Raw genomic sequence first — 12020 nt, 5'->3', positions numbered from 1 at the left:
AGTGAAAATCTCCCTCTCCGAAGCTTTATAATCCAGCCTGGAACCTCACTGACTTCTGGGTGTCTTGACTCGACGTAATGTGACGACACGCAACCGTTTTGGTTTTTTTAAACTTCTTTTTTAACGCGACAAACGGCCGCGCGAGAAGGCTCCGTTACGCGTTCGCTTCGACATCCCGTACCACGTGACGCGTGCGGGCCAATCAGAGCGGGAACAGTAAGTAGGCTCGGTTGTCAGGAATGGCGGGTAAAGCGGTTTGGATATTCCTCTGATTTCACAGGTTTTACTGACCCCTTACATGTTACCACAGCATGTATCTGTACATATACATACAAATACTACATATGCAAAAGTATAAATACACTAGAAAGAGAATATTTATGTTGTTAATCTTTCATTTTGAACAATGAAAGAATATCATGCACATCCATTTCTTAATACCTTGTCATACTTCTGCTGTTGACTTAATGAAATGCAAAGTAGGTAATAAGCGACTTGTTTCTTGAACAGACAGTAATATTGTGAAGTGACTGATTATTTTCAAATGAGAGTAACTGGGTAATAAGATCACATTTTGGAAGGAACTTGCCTGACTTCCTGAAAGCTGGCCTATGCCTGGGAGGAGAGAGCGAGCGAGGGGTTTGTTTTCATCAGTCTGATTGGACGTTACCGTTGGAGCCCGATAGAAATGTCTGACACCGATGAACCGATTAAAGTGTGACTTCAGAGCTGCTGCCTAAACTCCTGAGATGCTCCACTGAGTAATGTCTAAATATAAATTTGTGCCTTGAGACAACTGGTCACAACACAAAGCATGACTATCACACTGGATCAAGTCGAATTAACCGCCAATGACAGAGCTCTGATGGTGACGTGTTAATGGTGCTGAAGTTGAGCCCTGGCACGGCACAAACTGTTGAGTTCAGTACAAATGACTAAACAGGGGTTTTCCTTTCATTCACCAAGTCATGACAACTCGGAGTCTGGTGACAATTAGCTCTGCTGCTGACGTCACACAACATTCCCGCTATCTGGACTCCACCCTGCAGCCCTGTTTCAGAATGTGTCAGTTGAATTACTCAAGGACGTAAATCAGTTTACACAATCACATAGAGGGGACTCGCCGCCCTTTTGAGGATGCATGAAGAGTCATCAAATGAGAAAAACAGGGTTGGGGTCTGGGTTAGGAGAATGAGAGAGAGAACGAGAGAGAATGTGGGAGAGAATGAGAGAGAATGGGAGAGAGTGAGAGAGAATGGGAGAGAATGAGAGAGAGTGAGAGAGAATGGGAGAGAATGTGGGAGAGAACGAGAGAGAATGAGAGAGAATGGGAGAGAACGAGAGAGAATGGGAGAGAATGTGGGAGAGAATGAGAGAGAATGGAAGAGAATGTGGGAGAGAATGGGAGAGAATGTGGGAGAGAACGAGAGAGAATGGGAGAGAATGTGGGAGAGAATGGGAGAGAATCCCTTCTTCAATCCATTTCCATGTGACAGCTTGAGAAAGAGCTTCAGAGATGAGCACGATATCCAGAGCAGCCTCATTCTGACGCTAATGGCTGGATAAGCTATCAGAGACCACGACGCTGATCTGAGGCCGGCGCATCATTTATCACGTCACCTTTTCTACCAGCTGGGACTCGTGGTTGGTCACGTTTGTGACGCCTTTGGTGAATCCACAATTTGGAAAACGCCTCGTACTTGAAAGTAGGAGCTACGGGAGGCCGAGGATGAGCAGCCCGACCATACAACACGTCTGAGGATGAACTCCAGCACACCGCCTTCCTCATCCCCCTTCAATTAAAGCTTCTGAATTCAAAGCTCGTGCATCCAGCTGTTGCCATTTGCGGTGGCAGGATGGTTGAAGTGGTCGAGGAGTCAGGTTTCGGCATGAATCCAGAACCAGACATGACGAGACTGCAGCAGAGATGACAAAATAAATTAGAAAGAGAGAACTCAGGAACGCTGGGCTGCGGCTCTGTTGCTGTGTCACAGAATGATCCCCGTCTCTGCAGACTGGGTCAGTGATTGCTGGATAGGTTTGGCGCGGCGAGGCGTGGAGGTAGAGTGGCCGTCTAGTAACCGAAGGGTCGCTGGTTCGATCCCCACTTCCATGTCCAAGCATCCTCGAGCAAGACACTGAACCCTGTTTGCTCCTGATGGCCCTGCGAGCGACCGGCGACCCGCCCAGGGTGAACCCCGCCTCTCGCCCAATGTCTTGTGACCTCTAACGGATGAGCGGTAGAGAAAATGGATGGGTGGGTCTGTCATCGGATGGATGAACCAACGACCCCCCCCTCAGATAAACTCCTTCTGTCCCAACTTTTGACACCTTAAAAACAAACAGGAAAATCTCACACTTCACCTATTTTTATCCTGCTGAGCTTCCTTTTTTTTTTTTTTTACTTGCTTCCCCTCCGTTGCAAAACTCCCAGTTCTGCACGGCAACACCGGCAGCGTGACACTTCCATAACCAGCAGACCTCTCTCTCTGCTCATAGGCCGCCCGTAATTCATTAGCTCTCCCTCTCATCCCTCCGCGCTTCCCCTCAGCGCGGTGTGACCGAGGCCGGCCTCTGAAAGCTTGTTTTATGGAATGAAGCTGCTGACAGTCCGTATTCTGAGCTGCCACTCAGCGAGTTTAAATTTGACCGTTTTCATGCCAAATGTCACTCAGGAAAAAGACCCCCCCCCCTTTTTTTTTTTTTTTTTAAACTGCAGTACAACATAAACCGACTCAGGGAGCAATGTTCATGTTCATGCACGCCAATAATAATATAAGCATCATGTCTTCAAATTAATTTAATGTAACTGCCATCAACGTAATTGGAAAACGGACAGATCAATATGTGGAGGAACATGTGCATTTACAGGCCCGGTAACGATCGGCTTCCTCCGCTCAGACCTTCACCAACGATCCCTGCACGAGCAAACTGGCTGTGATTGGTCAGTTCTTCGTTTGGCTTGGGGTCATGCAGTGTCTGCAATTTTTTTTTTTTTTTTTTTTTTGGCTTCACTTCGAACATCCATCAGTCGAAAACACAAAAGAGATTTAATTGCTTTTTTTTTTTCCCTGTATTTTCACCGGGCAGAGCACCAATGTTTTTCTTTCCTTTGCTGACTCTCACCCGCTCCTCACCCGCTCGCACCTCCTCCTCCTCCACTTTCCTCCTCACCCCTCCTCAAACGCTCTGCCAAGCTTTCGTTTGCAGCTGTTTTATTTATTCAGATAAGATCTTTCTCTCCCTCATGCCCCCCCCCCCACACACACACACCTTCTTTCAGGATCACTAAAAAAAAAATTCAAAAAAGAGCGAGAGAAAAAAGAGGGAAGAAGGGGAGGATGAGTTGGGAGAGGGAAATCTGCCACCGTTAAGGAGCAAAAATAAAAAGAAAGATAAAGACAGGAGGTGGAGTTGAGTCGATTCCTCCTGTGTCTCTTAAGCCATACGGCACAAAGATGCTAGTGTGTGTCACTGGGGGTATCTCTCTCTCTCTCTCTCTCTCTCTCTCACACACACACACACACACACACACACACACACACACACACACGCTTCATTATGAGGCAGGTCGTTGTGCGCATGCTAGAAGTACCTTTGAGAATACGACTATAACAAAGTACAGCACTAAAACGTAGCCAGAGGGAATGACGTGTTTGTGTGTGTGTGTGTGTGTGTGTGTGTGTGTGTGTGTGTGTGTGTTAGTGAAGGCATAAGCGAGAGAGATGGAGATAGAGTGCTGTGCTCCAGGTGGTGCATTATTAAACAGATTTGTCACTTTGTTCCAATGGTGTTAAGTGTGTGTGTGTGTGTATGCGTGAGTGTGTTCATGTGTGTCTGTTTGTGTGTTTGTTTGTGTGTTCGTGTGTGTTTGTGTGTTAGTGTGTGTGTGTAGGTGCTAATATATAGGTTGCACTAAACGGTTGATATACAAAAAAATCAGCTGCTCGAAAAGAAACAAAACAGAAAGTGAAGAACGTGCGAAACTGAAAAAGGACGCTAAAGCTGTGTGACGACAGGACGGCCGCAAAAGAAGACAAGGAGGGAAATGGAGGAAGAGATAGAAAATGAAAAGACAAACAGATTATCATCGGACGGGAAGAAAGAGAGAGGAGGAAAACACACAAAGGGAAAAACAGAATCGGACAGAAAGGAAAAAAAAGAATGTGCTCTCTTTTGTTTGGCTTTTCTTTCAGTACATTTGATTTACAGTGCAGACAAATTACCTCATTCTTACTGTCCACACACACACACACACACACACACACACACACACACACACACACACACACACACACACACACTCTTCATGTGAGGTGTGTTAAATCCCTGTGGCTGTTGTTGACTAAGCTCGTCTCCAGTAGACAATGTCAAGTGTGTGTGTGTGTGTGTGTGTGTGTGTGTGTGTGTGGGCCTGTGGAAGGTGGATGTTCTGGTGATAGGATTTACACACACACACACACACACACACACTAAGCTACAGCGATCCTGTAGAGACAGAAAAATTCTACATTCCAGCCCTGAGACTCACAAGCTTGGATCTTTCGCCCCTTGTTTTATTCGCTGGTTAATTTCTCTGAGTAGCAAAATAAAAGATTTTTTTTTTTAATCAAAAAGCCCCTCTGATGACAGCGGGACAGCAAACGAATTCACGCTGCACTGGAACCAAATTAGTGGGTGAGTTTCATTCCACCGCTGAGCCCGAGCGCGGACGTCTTCTGTTGATCATTCTGAACGCATCAGGAGGTGAACGGAACCCAACTTATGAGGCGGCGGAACAAGAGCCGCGCCTCCATGGCGCTCTCTCCCCTTCTCTTTCCGCTAATTCCAACCTGTCTCCTCGTCTCTGAAGCTTCCTCGTCCTCGTCCCTCTCTCTCATCTTTCCTGCATCTCTTTTGTCTTTTCTGACACATTCGTGCCTCAACGATGTAATTATCGCTCCCTGATTCCGGGAGGAGGAGGGTGTGTGTGTGTGTGTGTGTGTGTGCGTGTGTGTGTGTGTGCGTGTGTGTGTGCGTGCGTCTTTCTCCTCCTGCCCGGCCCGTCCGCCTCCGTCACCCTGATGCTAAATGCCACATTGTTCCCTCACTGATACAAAAGCTTTGACGGACAGCTGTGGGAAGTGTAGACTGAATTCTGATCGGCCCGGTGGCCGGCCGACCCTCCCTCCCGCTGCCATCACTCTCGTTTCAACTTGCCACCCGCCTCTGAAATACTGTGAGGGTTAAAAAAGCAAACTGGCAAAAAAAAACAAAAAAACAAAAACCCAAAGAAACGCAGTTCCTGATCTGAGCTCACTGGTGATTTTACAACAATTTTATTCCACAAATAAAAACATTAAAAGTTGATTTACTGCCTGTTTTCACTTCTCAGCCCTGCAGCGCTCCTTCTTCTTCCTCTTCTTCAAACAAATCCAGCTCTTCAGTAAACACAACCACGGTAGGAAGGACACCAACGGTCACCGGACCACAGAGTGTCATTCCACCGAGCTGAACTTCGTCAAAAAAAACAAACAAAACAAAAAAAACAGAATAAAACCCTGAAAATAGCTCGTTAGGCCGCCGCCGCCGCCGCGCCAACACGCAACAGCTGCTCCTGTCCTCATCTCCACAGAGAGAATCATTCCTGTGACTGGCTTCTGTATCAAAAATGGAAAAAAGAAGGAGCGGATGACGGAGGCGGGAGGTTATGAGGGATTTATTCAGATTCATTGTGGGTACCTGCTCATATTGCATCATTTAGCTGGGAAAATATTAAAAACGTGCACTTTGTGAGCGTGAAATGGCTTAAACGTAAAGATGAAACTGTCATCAGGCTGAAAATATCACTGCGTTCACTCTCACCCTGCGTTTAAAGCAGCATAATCCTGAATGGAGAGGAGGTCTGGTTTGTAGATAAAGCACCACACACACACACACACACACACACACACACACACACACAGGCGCTATCAGAGGGGAATTAAAGATTCAAACAGTGGTCTTGGTAATTAGGCGGATGGATTTGTGCCTGTCGTCTCGCTCCGGCGGGATATAAAGCGACACATAATGCAAGCGGACCGTCTCTTTAAGTGAATTAATTAAACTCAACACTGAAAGGTCAAAGGTGAAGCCCCCCTCGCTGTCAGCTTTCTGAGTTACAGTACCGAACAGCTTCTCAACTTGGTGGCTAGTTTGGCCTTTTTTTTTTTTGTCCCCCCCCACACACACACACACACACACACACACACACTGCCCATCCAGCGTTGATTGAACCCGGGGGTAATAGAATAAAACCTGAGCTCGTCCTCCCCTCCCCTCCCTAATTCAATAGAGAGCACACCTCATCTTCGTTGTGCAGCCGTGTGTGTGTGTGTGTGTGTGTGTGTGTGTGTGTGTGTGTGTGTGTGAGTTAGCTGGATGTAATCAGATGGAATTAATATGCATGCTGTTTCTCATTAAGGAATACCTGAACTACACTTGAGATATGTGTCGTGCACTGTGAGAGACAGATTTCTAGCATCTGTGTGTGTTTGTTACAGATGAAGAATATAAGATAAAGGACACACCTGGAAAATGCACTCAATGCACAAACACATGTTCACATTCACTCCTTCATGCATTTGAACTTAATCAAATTCCACAGAGCCGCGCTCACGGGCGGACGCGCACCTCACGGCGCGGGTCTCTGTTCATTTACATCTGCAGTTTGCAAAAAAATTGGCTGTCGCTGAAGATGCAGGTTTCATTTGTGTTAAAACCGACGTATTCGATGAAGCTGTGCGAGTGTGTGTGTGTGCGAGTGTGTGTGTGTGAGCGAGTGTGTGTGTGAGCGAGTGTGTGTGTGTGAGCGAGTGTGTGTGTGTGAGCGAGTGTGTTCCTTCCAATCGCTGCTGCTCAGCAACACATATTGTCTTGTTAGTGGTGTGTTTATGATACGAGTGTGTGACTGACGGAGGTGAGTCTCATTAGGGAGAGAACGCCGCCAACGAGGTGCTTCATTATCATAGTCGATGGAGAGAGTGTGTGTGTGTGTGTGAGAGAGAGAGAGAGAGAGAGAGAGAGAACTGGTGGTCAGGCTCGATACCCTCAAACTCTCCGTCTGTCCTTCTGTTTCTTCCTTTCATCACAAAAAGTGCTGCTGGTGATTTTCTCCTGCATCCATGTTTGCTTTCACAGTAAAACGAGGCAAAAGTGATTAGTCATGTCACCAGGAAGCAAGTTATCTGTGTGTGTGTGTGTGTGTGTGTGTGTGTGTGTGTGTGCTGGGTGAACTGCATGTCCTATTTCTCAGTCTGGATGGCCATCACTTGGAAATTACATCATTAACCCCCCCCCCCCCCCCCCCCCCATCAGCAGTTCACTAAAATATGGACTCATTTTCTCTTTTTGGATGGAAGAGAATTGATAACAGGAGCCAGAGAAGCATTAAAGGAATCATCTGGAGGTTTCAAAAATAGAATTTGTCCCCTCCTCCTCCTCCTCCTCCTCCTCCTCCACCGCCGCCGCCGCCGCCGCCGCCGAGCCCATTGAGGGAATAATGACTTATTTATTGTGTGGCTGAAATATTCAGGGACGAGGCCTCTTAGGGTCCCAGCTTCAGCTGCAAGATGCTTCGCGACCGCGGACGCAGAAAACAGACAGGTGACAATTAAAGGAGAAGAAGTGCTGAACAGATGCAGCGGGTGACAATGGGCACAGAGGGTCAGGGGTCTCTGCAGGGCCGGAGAGGATGAAGGGGTGGGGGGGCAGTCCCTCCCTCCCTCCCTCCCTCCCTCCACAGCACCTCCCAGGAGGAACCGGAGCTGTTGGGGCATCTGAGACACGTCAGAGCTCCTCTCAAAGGCCCCCCCCCTCCCCCCGGGTGAGGAGCAGCTGTTTGAGGAGCTGCTTTGACTCAAGTTCACCTCCGAGTCCAGCGAGCGAGGACCTGCTCCCTCCCTGAGCTGCAGCCACCACTGAGCGTTGGAGGCAGATTCCTGGAGTCCGCTCTCTGGCAGGCGCCTCAGCATTTGGAGGAGTCAGGAATGGGGGGGGGGGGGGGGGGGGGGGGGTGGATGATGACAGATACTTGCACTGTGGAGGTTTGGAGCTGAAGGTGGCGGTGGGGGGGGGGGTTAATGAGATGTACGCGGACACGGAGCAGCTCGCCTGCGTCATGAGCGCGAGAGAGCAGCTGAGAAGTAGAAAGAGGCGCAGACCACAGCCGAAAAGGCGCAATGCGTGCGTAATTACGCGCCACAGCGCCAGGATGACAGCTCCGAGGCAGCACCTCGTGCTGGCACCGCGTTCCTCCCTACAGTTCTACAAAAAAAAAAACCACAACGACACCTCGGCTGTCTCTGCCCCCCCCCCACCCCCCTCCTCCTGACGATCACCCCGTTCACAATGGCGAAGCTGTGGAGGAAGCTGACCGGCCGCTTACCTTAACACGTTCCAGCTTTTGAGAGGGTCCAGGTCTGAAATTATAGAAACCATGGTCGGCTGGCTGGGCAGAACCGGGAGAGGGAGGGGGTGCGGCGGAAAAAGATCGAAAGAAAAAGCGACGCAAAGACTGTAAACTCCGTCTGCGAATGACAGCGATTGCTCGGATGCAACCCGTCCTGGTTGTTTCAGTGGGTGATGAGCGCTGTCACAGCTCGCTCGCTCTCTCTCGCGCGCTCTCTCTCTCCCTCCCTCCCTCCCTCCGCCCCCTCCTGTACGAAGCCTGCGCTCTTCTGCAGACACAAACTCTGAGCTTCCCCCGGTGGCTCTCCTCTTCCTCCTCTACAGCTGCTGAAAACGCAGAGATGAGGAGGGTGAACCCCACCGAGGAAACGAATTTAGCCTCCCCTTTAAAGAAAACAGCCGCGGGTTGACACCATTTTTTTAAGGGTCTCCACTGTAAAAAATGTCAACGTCAACATGTGACTTGGTTGTGGGGAGGAAGACGTGCAGCTCGATCACATTCCCACCTCAGGACCACAGAACAAAGGTGCCAGAGACCCATAGTAACCCTTGAAGTGTGTCTCTCTCTCTCTCTCTCTCACTCACACACACACACACACACACACACACACACACACACACACACACACACGGCCTAGTTCAAGATTAGCTGCTGCTTCCCAGTAGTTTCTCTTCCCATCTTTAGAAACAATTTCAGTCATTTACAAACGATTTCTCAATCTTCATTGATTCCTGGAAATGATCTGGTGACCGCCTTCATCTGCATCACCCGACGCCCCAGAGGGTCCAGACCCACACTTTGGGAAACCTCCATCTAAACAACATCACACTGATTCCACAAAGCCCAAAACACACAAAAACTTAGAAACTACGTTTCCTTCCTTGAGTTAAGACTCAGTGGTGTTTAATCAGAAGCCTCGTAGAAGCCGCTCCTGCTGACTTCCTGTCTGACACCACCACATCCTGTTCATAACCCCCACCCACGGTGCTAGCAGTTGCATTATGCTTGGTGAGGAATGACAAGGCAGCAGCAGCCACTGCTTGAGCTGCGATCGATTTACTAGTTGGAAGGGAAAAAAAGCAGATGAGCCCTGACGGTGGAAAAAAGGTGTCAGAAGTGGTTTTGTGTGTGTGTGTGTGTGTGTGTGTGTGTGTGTGTTTCTGATAATTGTCTGGGACAACAGAGCAGAGTGCTTGCCAGAGGCGCCACTGTAGCAGCTCGAGTGCGCTGCTACGTTGGGGCTTGGGGGGCAGGTCCCGGGCGGTCCTGCAGGAAACCAGCCTGGTGAACAGAGACACTCTGAGTTTGATCCGCCGGAGCTTCCAGAACCTGAGAGATGAGAAATTAGCTGGAGTACAAATGTTTGGCTTGATAAATGAGCTTCACTCCACAGAGCGGAAACTACCTGGAAACAAGCAGTCAAACTGTAGCTAAAGTGTTGGAGTAATGCAAAGCTCCAGCGCGGCGCTCTCAGCATCAGCAGCCATACTGCAGCGGCTTTAAATAGACTCAATTGGACATCTGCTTGGCTGAGGAGGAGGAGGAGGATGGAGAGAGTTGACAGCATCTCTCTCCTCTTTCTCTGTCTCTATTTCGGTCTGCAGCGCTCCTACAGACACGAACGCGCACAAACACACATCGGAGAGATCAAACAGAGTTTAGCTCTCCTCTGCACGCCTCTAATTTCTGCATATTAATCAGCTTGGCAGGCCTGACGTCTGCGAGTAGGTGTTGGTGCATCTGGAGAAGTTACAGACGCACGTGTTTGCACGAGAGGCTGCTGACTTTGAGGTTTTCATCATCCGCCTTTCTTCCCGGCCTCAGCGTTGCAGTGCGAGGTGGACGACGTCATCGTTTTATTGGTGGTAGAATGACAACACCTGGAGAGGCCGGGATTCCTCAGCTGTGGCTTCCAGCGGCGAATCTTGACGTTCACCTTAAATGGGCGCCACTCAAGAGACTCTTCCTCACAGGGGAACCTCAAACATGTCCAGTGAGCGTGTCTGAGTCTGTCACTGTTTCATAGCTGTTCAATACAAAGAAGAGAAGAGGAGAGGAGAGGAAGAACCCTGTGAGACGTTTTCTCACCTCTGTGGTTGAATGCAGACTGGAGGAGCAGATATGATGTCACCTGATCAGACGAACCTGGCGGGAAAAAAAAAAACGCCCAAAATTGTTGAGGCTCGATGCTCCCCACGTCCAGGCTCCACCCAGCTCGGTGAAAACAGCCGGCACATTTCCACAAGTCTGCTAAATTCAGTCAAAATCTAACCTCGATTTTTTTTGGAGTTCCTCTGCTGGACGAACCGCCGCGTGGTCACGTGACACACTTGACGCCAGTCAGAGGGATACTTGGGGCGGTCCTGTGTCCCGGAACCACCTCCTTCCATTAACACCAACACGACTTCATTGTCCTTGACTTTGCGGTCACGCCTGCTGAACAACAGGAAGTGAATTCAACTGACCCAGACGTGCCTCTACTTCCTCTATCGGAGCGGCGGTTTCATCGATAAAACAAAGGCGCTATTTTCCTTTTTCTGGCGTGGACATAAAGACCCGGCTCGTGCCGTCCGGCTCTGCTCTGGCGGCTTCCCTCTGAGACTTGATTGGCCCAGTGATGAATGTGTTTGTCTCTGACGCGTCGCTCGCTCCGCTCTCACACGCCTGTTGGACAACACCTGACAGAGATCTCGCTGAGACTGAAACATTCTTCTGTTAAATTAAATCTGCTGCCAGCGACACGGTGCTGATCTCGTGCTGCAGTTTTGCCTGAAAGCATACACAAGCAGCGATGTGTCCTCAACCCGCCGTGAGATCATTGTCCTTCACCGTGCTGGCAGCGAGTCGTTGCTCAGCTGTTTCCTGGACTTGAACCTGAACGCGGCGCCTGTGTCCTTCGTCTTTGGCCAAGCCTTCGTCAGCCATAACGGAGAGATTAGTAGGGAGACGTGCCGCGAATGGTCCGGCCACCCAGGAATCAAACCCACGGCTGCTTAGGCCAGTTTCGTGTGTGTGGTGTGAACCCAAACCGCTCGTGTGTCCAGCAGCCATGTGGAGCTGATGCCAGCTTCACACGGCGGAGACGTCCAGCTACGGTACGGCAGCCTGTGTGTACTCTCATGACATCATCATCTTGGAGGGGACACACACTTAACAAGTACACAAACCCTGACAATGCAGACTTTGGACAGCCCTGCTGATCCTTGTTATCAGCTGAACTCTGGACATGGAATCTGGAGTTGCTTTGATGCCTGGAGGATGAAACCGCAGGCCTCTGAACACGCTGACGTGGTCAGGGACGTTTTCTTTTTCAATACGCATCGGCGATGAAACACGAACCACAAAACGCCGTGTTTTCAGCGACGTTTTCTGACATCGATCGACACATCTCGAGCGAGCGAGAGACCTCATTTCAGCCATTTAACAGAAAACCCGATTTCAGCAACCTAATTCCAGTTGGCACGACGGATTCGTGCATCGCTCTGCTGGCGTGAGACTGGAGAGGTGTAAACAGGTGTTTGGGGTCAGCTACGAGGGCTGAGCGAGCTGCAGAGGGATGAAAGCAAACTCCTGTTCATCTGTCGCCTCCACG

At 49.5% G+C, this 12020-nt stretch overlaps 1 protein-coding gene across 15 annotated transcripts in view; it reads right to left on the bottom strand.

Moving 5' to 3' along the window:
- Positions 1-8609, bottom strand: part of celf2 (cugbp, Elav-like family member 2) — a 202007-nt gene extending 193398 nt beyond the window's left edge. For all 15 annotated transcript variants that reach the window (XM_086201703.1, XM_086201705.1, XM_086201704.1 and 12 more), the window contains exon 1: positions 8405-8609. In XM_086201703.1, the coding sequence (XP_086057829.1) occupies positions 8405-8457 (53 nt within the window). In that variant the 5' untranslated portion in view covers positions 8458-8609. The remainder of the gene's footprint in view (positions 1-8404) is intronic.
- Between the last annotated feature and the right edge of the window lie 3411 nt (positions 8610-12020).

The sequence above is a fragment of the Aulostomus chinensis genome, chromosome 4, assembly GCF_037954235.1.
Source record: "Aulostomus chinensis isolate RoL2024-O1b breed Wild chromosome 4, RoL_Achi_v1.0, whole genome shotgun sequence".
NCBI lineage: Eukaryota > Metazoa > Chordata > Actinopteri > Syngnathiformes > Aulostomidae > Aulostomus > Aulostomus chinensis.
This window is presented reverse-complemented; position numbering and strand designations above follow the sequence as displayed.